Source organism: Doryrhamphus excisus, chromosome 22 (assembly GCF_030265055.1).
Source record: "Doryrhamphus excisus isolate RoL2022-K1 chromosome 22, RoL_Dexc_1.0, whole genome shotgun sequence".
Lineage (NCBI taxonomy): Eukaryota > Metazoa > Chordata > Actinopteri > Syngnathiformes > Syngnathidae > Doryrhamphus > Doryrhamphus excisus.
In genome coordinates, this window is record NC_080487.1 from 13238856 (window position 1) to 13252500 (window position 13645).

At 39.8% G+C, this 13645-nt stretch overlaps 3 protein-coding genes across 4 annotated transcripts in view; 2 read left to right on the top strand and 1 right to left on the bottom strand.

Annotated features, from left to right (window-relative positions):
* The window catches only part of polr3a (polymerase (RNA) III (DNA directed) polypeptide A), a 24387-nt gene extending 21426 nt beyond the window's left edge, over positions 1-2961 (top strand). The window contains exon 32 of the mRNA XM_058062306.1: positions 1160-2961. The gene's annotated coding sequence lies outside the window, so the exon portion shown is untranslated. The remainder of the gene's footprint in view (positions 1-1159) is intronic.
* Positions 1-5129, bottom strand: part of qrfprb (pyroglutamylated RFamide peptide receptor b) — a 6611-nt gene extending 1482 nt beyond the window's left edge. The window contains exons 1-5 of the mRNA XM_058062322.1: positions 5112-5129; positions 3244-3745; positions 1300-1458; positions 1171-1232; positions 677-912 (exon numbers count right to left, since the gene is read on the bottom strand). Coding sequence (XP_057918305.1) covers positions 677-912; positions 1171-1232; positions 1300-1458; positions 3244-3745; positions 5112-5114 — 962 coding nt within the window. The 5' untranslated portion in view covers positions 5115-5129. The remainder of the gene's footprint in view (positions 1-676; positions 913-1170; positions 1233-1299; positions 1459-3243; positions 3746-5111) is intronic.
* Positions 3158-12397, top strand: tbata (thymus, brain and testes associated). 2 transcript variants are annotated; one of them, XM_058062324.1, is made up of 9 exons: positions 3158-4696; positions 7072-7255; positions 8945-9100; positions 9179-9267; positions 9659-9808; positions 10005-10086; positions 11592-11745; positions 11832-11872; positions 12230-12397. In XM_058062324.1, the coding sequence occupies exons 2-9, from the start codon at positions 7159-7161 to the stop codon at positions 12304-12306; spliced, it is 846 nt and encodes a 281-aa protein (XP_057918307.1). In that variant the 5' UTR covers positions 3158-4696; positions 7072-7158; the 3' UTR covers positions 12307-12397. The 2 variants fall into 2 exon arrangements, with proteins under 2 accessions (XP_057918307.1, XP_057918306.1); XM_058062323.1 differs by lacking the exon at positions 3158-4696 and having other exon boundaries at positions 6632-7255.
* Positions 12398-13645: the final 1248 nt, after the last annotated feature.

Genomic DNA, 13645 nt, shown 5'->3' on the forward strand with positions numbered 1-13645 from the left:
AAATGCATTACAGAAAAATCGGTTCTTTTTTTATCTGTCCGTTGTGAGCGAATTTCTGATATATCCGAGTCCGATATATCCGAGGTTTACTGTACCATCTTCTTTACTATCCAAAATTTCTATCATCAAGTTCCATGTAAACAAAGAGAACGTCCTACTGTTTGCTAGCTACAGATCGTAACTTCTTTGGCTAACATTGTCAAATTTTTGTGTGATCTTTTTAGATTTTGTAGAAACCCAATGGACGCGAAGAAGCTTTTGACTTCCTTCATGACCGTAATTTCTATCGAGTTCCACGCCCAAAAAGGGAACATCCAATCGTTTACTCGCTACAAATGACATCTTTCTTAGCAAACCATTTTTACCGAGTTTTTGGATGACCACCTTATTTTGTTTTTGAGTAAATTTCACAAACAAAAAGGATGTGAATGTAGACGTTATGGTCTTTGTTTTACCATCCCTAATTTTGAAGAACATTTTCATGTTCAGGAAGGAAAGCTACAGGGTGAACTCTATGGATCTGAAGAAGCTAACAAAGTTCCTTTCTGGCCCTAAATTTCTACCATCAAGAACCAAGCTTTGGGAACTGAACATCCAATCCCAACCTTCTAATTCCCACGAAATCTCCATACTCTCTTTGGCAAAACTGTGTTTTTGAGTTTGTGAGCTTACCTACCTGGAGATCTTGACCAACTCTCGGTCGTTCATGCTGTTGAGCACAGACGAGTCTCCCACCCTCTTGCGGATCCACAGCTCAAAAGCGATGCGGGTGTAGAGGAACAGCATGGCGGCCAGGGGCAGCAGGAACAGCGCCACCATGATGAAGGTGGTGTACGCCTGCCTGTGAGCCAGCGAGCGCCACATCTCCTGGCAGCACACGTGGTGGTGGTCGTACACAAAGTCGTACTTCACCTGAGAGACGGAATTTTTTCATTTTAAAAATCACTCGGAAATTCAGAATGGAGGTCATTGCTTTTCATTTTGATTGGATTTTTATGGGCATTCAAGTTGTCATAACGAAGCTTGAGAATTCTCCCTTTTTCTCATTGATATCAATAATCTATGTCCCTGAGTACGAGGAAAAACAACAGTAATAAAATAGGTAACGGTAAAGCTACCTTGCCATTTTCAACTAAACTTTTTCAATTTCTCCTTGTAGTTTATTTTTACCTTCAGCTGCTGCACGAAGAGCATCGGAGAACCCACGATGACCGAGGCCATCCACACAAACCCTGCAAGAACACACCAAAGTTCACAGTGTGTGCTAATATGGAAGAAATCACACACTTGGACAAATACCCAGCATCTTGTACGCTCTTTTGGACGTGGACTGTTGCCTCGTTCGTAACGGGAAAACGATGCCCTGGTATCTCTCGACGGCGATGCAGGTCATGGTGAGGATGCCCGTCACTACAGCCGTGGTCTGCACGAAGGGAACCGTCTTGCACACTAGAACCCCTAGCACGTAAACACAAAACATGAAGATGCTTAGCTTAGCTTATCAAACGCTGTTCCTCAGTCTTCAAGGATTTAATGTCTGCCATGTCCAAGCTCTACTACCGACTTGCTTCTCATGGTAGAACATCCTGACTCTGCTTGTTAAGCTCATGTTTACTACAGTAAACCTTGGATATATCGGAAATACCGGATATAAATCCGATATATGCGTAAAACGGACATACATTTTCCGGTATACGCATGTCACGGATTTCGCTTATATCGGACAAAACCAGTGGGAACAATTGAATCCGATATATCCGAGGTTTACTGTAGCATCTTTATCCATGTACTTTTTCCATCGAGTTTATGCAAAAACTTGTCAGATTAGCGAAAGAAAACGTGTAAAACTTGTGCTGCGATTACATCAGCCCCACTGAACCATTTGGAAAATAGCATTGATTTGGGCCAAACTACTACTAGAAAGTTGGGGTATAGAAGGAAGAAACCATTTGGGTCGGTAGTTAGTAATCCGAAGAGTCTTAATCTATGGAGTTTACGTAAGTAAAAACCATAAATGAGATCATCCAAAAACCTGGTAGAACTTGGGAAGACCCTATTTGTATGTATGTATGTATGTATGTATACCGGATATAAATCCGATATATGCGTAAAAACTGACATTTTCCGGTATACGCATATAACGGATTTCGCTTATATCGGACAAAACCAGTGTGAACAATTGAATCCGATATATCCGAGGTTTACTGTATTAGCATGCTAATATTCCATCAATATATCCTTTCATTGTAAAAAGTTTGCTGATCCTTATTTTAAAAAAGGCAAGGGTCAGCAACCCACGGCTCCACAGCCGCATCTTGCTCTTCAACCTCTTTGTTATGGCTCCCTTTGCAATGCTACAATTTTTTTTTAAACACCCGAATGGGGAAAAACGCACGTCTTTAGTGATTGGATAAATACCAGTATGAGCAGACACGTACATTTACTATGTAAGTTAAACTCCAATACTAGCAAGAGTACACAATGTACTCGTTTTTTCTTATCTGAACTACTTTGTTCCCCCTAAATTCCCCGTGGTAGACTCCTAATCGGCTCAGCATGCTGTTGGCGGCCAGCTAGACACATTTCTTCAGGCGTCAGGTAGCGAGCTTTAACCAAGACGATGCTACGATAACCGTACTAGTTAGCATCCATAGACATAAACATATACTTTCTTTATTATCATTGCACAATAACACAGCAGTGAAATTGCCAATGAAATGTCGTTGCCTGGCTCCCGTATAATAATAAATAATAATAATAATGTGGATAATAAATAAATGACATCAAATATATAACATATGTACAGCGTAAACAGTAATTTGTACAAATAATTTTAATAATTTAGAATAAATAATTGTGTGGGCTTATTTAGCATTCAGCAAAAATTAATATTTTGCATCTCCAGGTTATTCTTCTTTAGTGGGCAAGAGGGTAAAATGGCTATTTTCATAGTAAAGGTTGCCGACCCCTGATTTATGGTATGGTCAACATATATTATCAGTTCATATGCTAACATGAAAAACCTCAGTTCATCATCCATTGGTTAAGAATATATACACAATTATTGTCATATCTTGGTAGTAAATATAAAAATATATTTTTTTAAAGTTGACATTTTAATTCAAATTTTTTTCCTGGTTCCTGTGCTAATTTCTCTATTTCCAAAAGTACAAGGAGACACTTTTGCAAGTTTCTAGTCCACTTTCAGGTCCACAAGACCTGAAAGAACCTTGCATCACTGACCTCCGAACCACTCGGACGAGATGTTCTGCAGCAGCGTGAAAGGCACGCAGAAGAAGGTGATGAGCAGGTCGCTGACGGCCAGCGAGCAGATGAAGATGTCTGTGGCTGTGTGCACCGCTCTCTTCTTCAGCACCACGTGGATCACCAGGCTGTTTCCCGCCAGCGCCAACACGAAGATGAGCGCGTACATGAGCACGAAGGCGGTCTTGGCGGCGCGGGGCAGCTCGGGGACGTAGACCAGAGGCTGGATGTTGTAGGTGCTGATGAAGTCCTGCCGGCTCAGGTTGTAGTGCTGGAGAGTCTCCTGCAACATCTCCGGGGTGATCCTGCCCGAGGAGTCCGCGGAGGGCGCCGCCATGGCCGCTTTACATCTTCTTGAACCCGCCGTCATCACCTGACGTCCGGATGACTCCTGAGTCCTGCCGGACTGCGGAGAGCCTGACTGAGTGTGCTCCTCCTCCTCCACCTCCTCCTTGTTGGAGGAAGGAACCTCCTGCTGCTGCTGCTGCCAATCAAACCCAACAAAAAAAAAAGCTTTTATTTGCAAATACGGAAGTTATGGATGTGGTGTCACTATGCAAAATAACGAACCCGGAAGCAATTTTTGTGCTAAAAGTTACCGGCAAAACAGTTTTCTGTTTAATATTATTTTTCCCCTCCCAAGTAGAACACAAAAACAAAACTTATAACACCCCCCATAAAAAAAAGACAATAAATCTAACAACTTTGTTGACAAAATACAAAAACAAACTTCCACTCCAATATCCGCATCACTAGCTAGCTAGCTAGCTAGCTAGCTAAACACAAAACCATATCGAGTCAAAATCATCAACTTAAATAGCAAATACTCTAAACACAAGAATCCATACTTTCATTTTAGGCATTTTATGCTCAATTTCTAAAGACAGATTCATTTATTCTTATATAAAAAGGAAAAAAAAAAGTAATTCAAAAGCTCTCAGACTCTCAGAAAACATAATCAATAATGTTTTCATTCAGTCGCTGCGTGGAATAAACAAACTGCTATCAAATTGTCCTTCCTTTTTATATGTTTTATTTCCAACTGTATTTCCTGCAAGGCTAAACTCCAACTGAGTAACTTTCCATTAGCAAAAGCTAACTTTTGCACAAAAAACAAAGGATTATGGTCTGTGTAGACCGGGGGGGTCGGCAAACTTTCCCACTTTTGGACACATTTTGTAAAGATATTCAATTGTTTTAGGCCACCGTTCAATTTTTATGAAAACATACGCAGATCTTTAACAAGAAAAAAAAAACATTTAACAGACTGCAACAACAAAAATAAACAGGAAGTCTGTCAACAAAAAATACCTATGTACATAAATGACATAAACATTACACTGGGACCATGCTATTAGCTACTGGCTAGCTAATTAGCATATACAGTGTTCCTTTATCGCTGGAATCTACATCTTGGCCGCAAAAACAGGAGGTAAAAGACATTTTTTTCCATTTCATTGATTTATATATTTTCTTTTTTTGTAAAATGGCAAATACTTCATGTTCATGGTTCAATCTGTTGTTAACCGTCAACTGGAGCTAGCTAATTGCTAACAGCAGTTGCGTACATCCCAAGTGGGGGTTGCAACAAAGGACTCCAAATTGTACTCCATTGTACACGCTTTGTTCAATTTTTAGAACTTTAGAGCAACCAAATACCATAATTATAATAATACATAACACACTCCAGACTATTAGCATAATGTATGCATTTTTATGTATTTTAATGTATGGCCGCCCAGGGTGACTTTTACCAGTGTTTGGTATTTTTTACATTGACATCACAGGGACTGTTTGGAAAGAAAAATTAAGGTTTGTTATTAAAACTTTGACAATTTTTTTTGTACCATATTTCTTTGTAAATATCTCATGTTTCAGTGTTGGCACATGTGGCTTATAGTCAGGGAATTGTGGTTTATGTACGTACAAAATGGTTTCTCCTTGAAAAAAATGTACTAGGTGTGGCTTATAGTCCGGAAATTACGGTAAATATTCCTGGACGAGCCCCCCAACTGAACACAAACTGGTGAAATAAGAAGGAAACCAACCTAAACCGCACGTAAAACAAAACTGGGTCTTGGGTTCTAAAAGGTGCCAAGGGAATATTAATCATTTATTCTTCCTGCCACCCACTAAGTCCAACTCAAACAAAACAAAAAACCCCATTAAAGCAAAGAGTAGACAGCAATGAACCAGAGGAAGACCAAAACACAAAATCCCACACAGCACAGTTTATTCTCACTAAACACCAAGAGAGTCAACTGAGGGTGTTGACTCTCACACACACTCCCATAAAATAAGAAACTAGCGGGCAGCAAATGCTCCTTTTATACCCGCCCAGCCCCGCTGATTAACCTCACCTTCAGCTGGGACTGGACCCTTCAGGTGCTTCCACTTGCTCCTAATCAACAAGGTGATTCTTGGGGGAAAAAAAACACAAAAAACTCATAACATTTACAATTTTTCAATGATGTTAGGTATAAGAAAAAATATAAAAAAGTCATCAGTAAAGAGTTAAAATTTTGCAAAAATAAAATGATTTTACAAAGAAAATGAATATCTTAGCAAAAAGTTTTATTGTTGCTAAAATCCATTTATATTTTTCCAAAACACATTAAAGGCAAAAATATCTAATATTACACCTGTTATTTATTTATTTATTTTGTACAAAAAAAATTTACAAGTAGTGATAAGAAAACGTTGAAAGGTTATCAACAAAAAGTTGAAATACTGCAAAAATAAAATTATATATATATATTTTTATTTTATTTTACTGGAGAGGCAGTTGTAATATTGCAACAATAAAGTTACATTTTTAATGAAAAGTTACAGCAGTTAAAATTTTTCAACAATGTTACGTATAAAAAAAATCTAAAAGTATTAGATTAGTTTAAATATTGCAAAAATAAAATAATTTTACAAAGAAAATGAGAATATTACAAGCAGAAAATGTTATTATAATTAATTTTAATATCTAAATATTGCACCTATTATTATTATTTATTTATTTTACTAAATGTTACCTTTGAAAGGTTATCAACAAAAAGTTTAAATACTGCAAAAATAAAATTATATATATTTTTTACTTTTTATTTAATTTTACTGACGAAGCAGCTGTAATATTGCAACAATAAAGTTATATTTTTAATAAAAAGTTACAACGTTCTAAGCAAAGAAGCCGTAATATTGTAACAATGAAGTCATATTTTTACTACAAATGTTAGCATGTTACTAGCAAACACTATTTTTTTTTTTTTAACAAATGAAGTTGCAAAATTACAAACAAAGACAATTGCAGTAATTGCAGTATCTTGCTGTACTTTGATGATATAAAACACTACCCAAACGTCTTTTCTCGGTGTATTGATACACAGTTATGCTAGTCAACAACAACACGGCAACATTTACAATGTCCACTCTTATTGGTATGGCTGTGTCTTCCAGCACATGTCATGTACTGCAGTCATTAGCTGTAATTAGCCTGTTAGGCTGTTTGATCAACTGCGAGAAACTGCTTTTATGAGTGAAAGCTCTTGTCTGAGATGAAAGATGAGGAAAATAGAAGAATACATGTTCCATCTACTCCCTAATTAGTGTTTTGGAGCGGTACTTCACAAGATGCCATTGTTTCGTCTTTTCTGGTTTAGTTTCCTGGCAACGACAACAACAACAACACAGCACACATTCACAGTTGGGGTTGCTAAGTTTCTTTTAGTTCTTTGCTTGACTTCACACAATTGGATTTTTGAAGAAGCTCCTTCAGGTCAAGTCTTTTATTTCTGATCAAAAAATATGCCGCTAACCCAGCCGTCAGACTCCCGCGGAACGACGGCAAAAAGGAGCTCCGACGGAAGTCTGACCGGTCACGTCTCGCTGTCGTCTGAGTGGAACAAGATGGCGGCGAGGGGCACGCTGAGGTTCGGGACCCTCAGTCGTCACTCCTTCTTTTCCCGCCACAACCCTCACCCGCACCGGGTGAGACACATTCAAGGTGAGGAACGTCCCGTTCAAAAGTGGAACGCAATCTTTTGGAGATGCCGTCGTCGTACGGCGTTTCAAGTCATGGAATAGGTGCGGATTCTGGAAGATCTTGAAAGTCTTTTGTGCGGGTTATTGTGTGTAGCTGCTCTATAGGAGTCCCCAACTCAATACAAAGGACCGAAAATTAGAATATTTGCTCCCGTTTTGGTATAATTTTGGTACAATTTGGTATCTTTTGTACTATTACCGAATAGCATTATTTTAGTTTTATTTAGGTTCAAGGATAATCATTTATGATAACCATTTCATCTGTGACTAATTAATTATTAATAGTAAGTAATTATCTTTTACATGCTTCCTCCGGAACAAAACGCAGTACTAACATCCGCAAATAATACCAACTTAAAGTCTTTACAGTCTGATATACAATTTGAACAGATTTGGTCCCAGTGTTGACCCCTGGGGTACTCCACAGGTAAAATTTCAACTTAGAGATGTGTGTTCTCTTAGCTTTACATTTTGCTTCCTGTTAGCAAAGTAGCTAATCCTCTGATTTTGTACTTTTCTAATTCCGTTATTGGGATTTTGCGATCGATTGAATCAAAAGCTAGCGATTTAAGACGACTACTTTATTCATCACACAGCGTTCTCCCATCACAGGTTCTGACGGACTGACGGTTCTGCTATTTTTGTGTCAACATTGAAATGCAAGTCACATGTAGTATTCTGGTGACCTCATCTGAGGGCATTACCTTACCTTACATGACATTACCTTAACACGGCATGAAGTCAGCCACGGCACTGAGCGTGAAAAAAAAAAGTTATCCTCCCATTCTGTGTGGAAGTGGTAAATTTTTAGCTTTATAAGTTTAGAATAAATAAATTTGAGACTAACTGGTTAGCGCGCTAGCTTACAAGTTAGTGACCGTCTCGAGTCCGTGCACCATAAGTGTTGTAAAGAAATAATAATTATGTCTTATTTTGTCTATATCGGGTGATACAAGCGTGACTCTAGGCATATTATTACTTTATTCATCACACAGCGTTCTCCCATCACAGGTTCTGACAGTTCTGCTATTTTTGTGTCAACATTGAAACGCAAGTCACATGTAGTATTCTGGTGACCTCATCTGAGGGCTTTACCTTACATTACATTACATTACCTTAACACGGTATGAAGTCAGCCATGGCGCTGAGCGTGAAAAAAAAAGTTATCCTCCCATTCTGTGTGGAAGTGGTAAATTTTTAGCTTTATAAGTGTTGGGCGATACAAGCGTGACTCTAGGCATTTATATTACTTTATTCATCACACAGCGTTCTCCCATCACAGGTTCTGACAGATTGACGGTTCTGCTATTTTTGTGTCAACATTGAAACGCAAGTCACATGTAGTATTCTGGTGACCTCATCTGAGGGCATTACATTACATGACATTACCTTAACACGGCATGAAGTCAGCCATGGCGCCGAGCGTGAAAAAAAAAAAAGTTATCCTCCCATTCTGTGTGGAAGTGGTAAATTTTTAGCTTTATAAATGTTGGGTGATACAAGCGTGACTCTAGGCATATTATTACTTTATTCATCACACAGCGTTCTCCCATCACAGGTTCTGAGAGACTGACGGTTCTTTTCCCCTGTATTATTATCATTATTACTACTATTATTACTACGATTATACTTCCATTGTATTCTACCCCAGGTCTCAATGGACGGCCGGTTTGCATGGTGAGGGACGACTGGTTTGTCTCCTCCTCGTTATTCCCTCATCCTCTCCTCAAAAGTCACGTTCAAAGGCAACCCAGCGTCCCGTCCTCGATTTTTCCGCCCCAGCAAAACCTTGGCGGGGCTAATAGCGGTAAATCAGTTCAAAACAACACCAGGAAAACGGTACGAGGTCAGCTTGATACCTAATAATCTGTTTCTTACTGGGCAGCCATGTTTTCAGAAGCTTGGAGAGATGAACTCAAAGATCTGGCGGCCAAAGTCGCCTCGTCTCCTCGGGCGCAAAACGACAAGAAGACGGTAAGTACCGTTGAGGCAGCAGTTTGGGTCCATATTGTATGTGAACACACTAAAACCAGCTACATAATCGATTTTGAAAGCGATTTCAGTTTGATTTGCGTTCTGTATTTTTAAATTTCCCGTATGAATTATTATTTAGCCGGAACCTTCCAACAGTAATCAACCAAATCCAGATCAAATCAGGGGTCAACTTCAGTTCAGGTGACTTCAAGGGTTTTTAAAATTCTCGGTCACGGTTGTCCAAACAAGATCTTAAGCCAGCAATCCAGATCAAATCCAGAAAGGGTCTCAATTTTGACAATTTTTTTTTCTGTCCGAATCTATTTAGCTAGCATATTTTATACATAGCCAACGTCAAGCAAACCCAAATCAGATCCTCCATGTGTTCCAGGCCCGACCTGAGGAGGAACCAGTCTCCCGTAAGACCCAATACTCCGCCCAAACTGGGAGAATCATCCCTCCGATGTCCGTGTCTCACCACCGTAGACCTCAAACCCTGAACCTGGACTATCTGCAACCTTTCCACAATCAAGAACTGATGGTAAGACTCCAGATGTATGCTAATTGGTCATTAATATTAGGATAATTGGCACATAAATTAGATGGATAATTAATATAGTAATGAATAAAACCGCACCAAACATGATCTCGTCTATTGTGGAGTTGCACCATCACCTCTTTTCTCTGTGGCTAAGTAGAGACTCGTGGTTTGACTGAGCCTTCTCCTCTCTGGACAGGTACTGGAGCTACTTAGTCAGATCCTGCAGACCGATTCCCTGTCTGCGGTCCAGCAGTGGCTTCTCATGGCGGGCCAGAGGGGTAAACACGTCCCAAAAACCTGATCCCTGATCTCGAATGAAAAAGTTTTCATTCCATACTCAAACTCCTCTGAGTATGGAATTCAAAGCTACATATATTGATATATATTACCTTACATGGTATTACCTTAACACGGCATGAAGTCAGCCATGGCACTGAGTGAAAAAAAAAATTTATCCTCCCATTCTGTGCGGAAGTGGTACATTTTTAGCTTTATAAGTTTCGAATAAATAAATTTGAGACTAACTGGTTAGCGCGCTAGCTTACAAGTTAGTGACCATCTCGAGTCCCTGCACCGTAAGTGTTGTAAACAAAAAATATTGAGGAAATCCAGTTATTGCGTTCGGGACTGGAACCAGTTATGCTAGGCGTCCACTGGGCCGGCGCCAGTCGGTGCCAGTTTGCGGCAAAGATTATGTGACTGATGCGTAGTGGGTCGGTGTGGCGCCGAATTAATGTTCGCTAGGCAATCGCGCCAATCACATAATCTTTGGGGCAAACTGGCACCAACTGGCGCGGTCCCAGTGGACGCCTAGCATCATTGGCGCAACTTGGCTCACGCCATTACATTCCAGTGGATTCCAATAGGCGGATTGCTTGTGACATTTGGTTCCACTTGGTGGACACTTCGCAGTTCCACTTCCAATCGGCGCGATGAAGATTTTAAACAAATTTTCGTGCCGCCAAAATAATTTTTTGCCACCGTTACGGGGCCACCACGAGCCAATTGGGAGGCAGTTTGAGCCACTGCACGCCTTTAAGACTGTCGCACAGCAAATTGCATTGGCGTGAACTGGCACCAACTGGCACCGTCCCAGTGGACTCCTAGCATCATTGGCGTAACTTGGCTCGCGCCATTACATTCCAGTGGATTCCAATAGGCGGATTGTTTGTGACATTTGGTTCCACTTGGTGGACACTTCAAATCGACGACGAAGATTTTAAACATTTTGAAATTTTCTTGCCGCCAAACTCAATTTTTGCCGCCGTTACGGGGCCACCACGAGCCAGTTGGGAGGCAGTTGGAGCCACTGCACGCCACTAGGCACCTTAGTGGCGACACCACAGCAAATTGCATTGGCGCCAACTGGTACCAACTGGGGCCGGCCCAGTGGATTCTTAGCATAAACGGCTATAAACAATGGACAAGTGTAGTTATTTCCTTTTTTTAAAAGTGTTTTTTTTTTTAGTGTTTTGGTGAATTTAGCCATTTTGGTGCTTAATTTAGGCTGAAAATATGCAAAAAAAATTTTACTAAAAATTGGTGGTATTCAATCACAAAACAACTATGATTTACTGTATTAATTTGCATATTTTTGAAAAAAAAAATGATAAAATGAAGCTGCAAAATTTCAAAAAAACAACAAAAATTCTTGCAAAATTGAATTTGCTAGTTATTTTAGCTAAAGGTCACGTGAACATAAATACAAATCGATCGATTCTAGACCCCTAAATTGGCCCATGGAAATGACCGATTCTAAAGCGACCGACATATGTTTCCTCAGAGAAGGACCTGGTGATGAAGATGCTGAAGCAAGCGCTGGACGGTGTTGACTTCTCAGGCCGCCGGCAGCCAAACTTGCAGCATCTTCGAGAGTTTCATCCTGGTTTTTCGCCGTTAACCGATGGGTCCTCAAGGACAAAAACACAAACATCCAGGTCAGTGGCATCAATATTTTGACATCAATGTATATATATATTTTTTTTACATCTCTTTGATCAAAAGTCTACATATGCATCCACAGATCAGACCCAGCAATCAGAACATCCAGCAGTGACAAGCCAGGTAAAGCACCTTCAAGTTTTTACCAAGGATATTACTGCCATGATTCATGCATGATAAACAAAGCTTTTTTTAAAAAAAAAAAAAAAAAAAAAAAAAAAAAAAAATTTGGCTAAATGGCCCAGTTGGTCATGTTTGCATCACCCTGCAAACCAACAAACAACAGCAATGACTATATAACTATATGGTATATATAAATATATATGCTAACTATATGGTCCAATCATCATTTAGCCATCAATGGCTTGTGTAATGTAAGTGTCTGTGTTATGTCATATTAGCGCTTGAGCATCATACTTGTATAACGAAGTAGTCTACTTTAAAAAAAAAAAAAAAAAAAAGCAGTGTTTTCTTTTGCAGAGATGATGGGAGACGCGCAAGTTCTTGAAATCCACTCCAGGGAGGAACACGATAGCGGCGAGACTTCACAAGACTGAAGTGACTATTTATAATGATGATATGGATTTTCATTTCGACTCACTTGTGGAAAAAAAAAAAAAAAAAAAATTGCAATACAGCAAAGAGAAAAATAAAATAAATAAAGTCTGGCACATGAATCGATGTTTTGGTATCGATCAAACGACACGATTAACATTACGATAAAAAGATGTTGTACGCTCGATGTCCTCCTTCCGCACCTGCCAACGCCGTTTGGGTTCATGGGCCCCCCCCCGGCCAGCAGGTGAAGTTCAGTATTGGCGTCACAAAACCTTGAGCGCAAGGTCACCTATTGGCCGCGGCGTCGATAAGAGGCAGCTGCTCGGCTGGCAGCGACACAGAAACCTGGCGAGCTCAAACTCAGGGTGATGCGGACAGCATCCATCCATCGTCTACGCAACAGCAAAAACGAAAAAACGAAAAAAAAACCCCATCATTTTTCACCTAGGGGTCACCACCGAAAGCCCCAGAGGGCGCCCGCCCCACTACTGAAAAGCCCTAATCTATTTATTTCTCACAATAAACATCAAAAATGATATAATAAGAAAGCTGCACGGGGGTAAAGTGGTTACCATGTGGGCCACACTCTCAGGACATCGGGTTCAATTCCCTACTTGGGCATCTCTGTGTGGAGTTTGCATATTCTACGTGGGTTTTCTCCAAAAATATACTATGTTAATCGACTAGACGACTCCAAATTGTCCGTAGTTATGAATGTGAGTGTGAATGGTTGTTTGCTTATATGTGCCCTGTGATTGGCTGATGACCTCTCGCCCCTGAGTCAACCGGGATAGGCTCCATCATAACCCTGTGACTTTAGTGAGGATAAGCGGCATAAAAAACTGATGAATTTAACAAGAAAAGAAAGCGATAAATCACCTTATCACATGTGGAGTACCTCAGGGGTCAATGCTGGAACCACAACTGTTCAAGTTGTATATCAAGGACATCTGTTAAGAATGCAAATCACAAATGATGAATTACTTTGCACTATTTTTATACAAATAATAAATCATATGAAACATCTTCTTACCACTAAAGTTAGCCCTAATTAACACTGGAGATAGTGGAGATTACACTGGTAATACTGGTAAAAGTACAGTACACCAGAACCGACCACCAGAACACAAACATGTATATAAGCATAACTTCAGTTCACTACAATATTGACATTTTAACAAGAATAGCAACCAACAAACTTCCTGGTAAGTGATGCTTTTTCGACCGACTGTGCTGGTAATCCTGGTCTAGCGTATTATTAAAGCCTTCGAAGGCCATGATTATACTCAAAGCATACAAAGTAAGCTCCCACTTTTGCTAAAGCGGTAACATAATAGC

Bases quoted from the DNA above. Each gene is read 5' to 3' on its own strand.
- tbata (XM_058062323.1), top strand. From the start codon at position 7,057: ATGCCGCTAACCCAGCCGTCAGACTCCCGCGGAACGACGGCAAAAAGG. The intron at 9,101-9,178 runs GTAAATCAGTTC...CTTACTGGGCAG, and splicing joins CCTTGGCGGGGCTAATAGCG to CCATGTTTTCAGAAGCTTGG. The intron at 11,746-11,831 runs GTCAGTGGCATC...ATGCATCCACAG, and splicing joins ACAAAAACACAAACATCCAG to ATCAGACCCAGCAATCAGAA.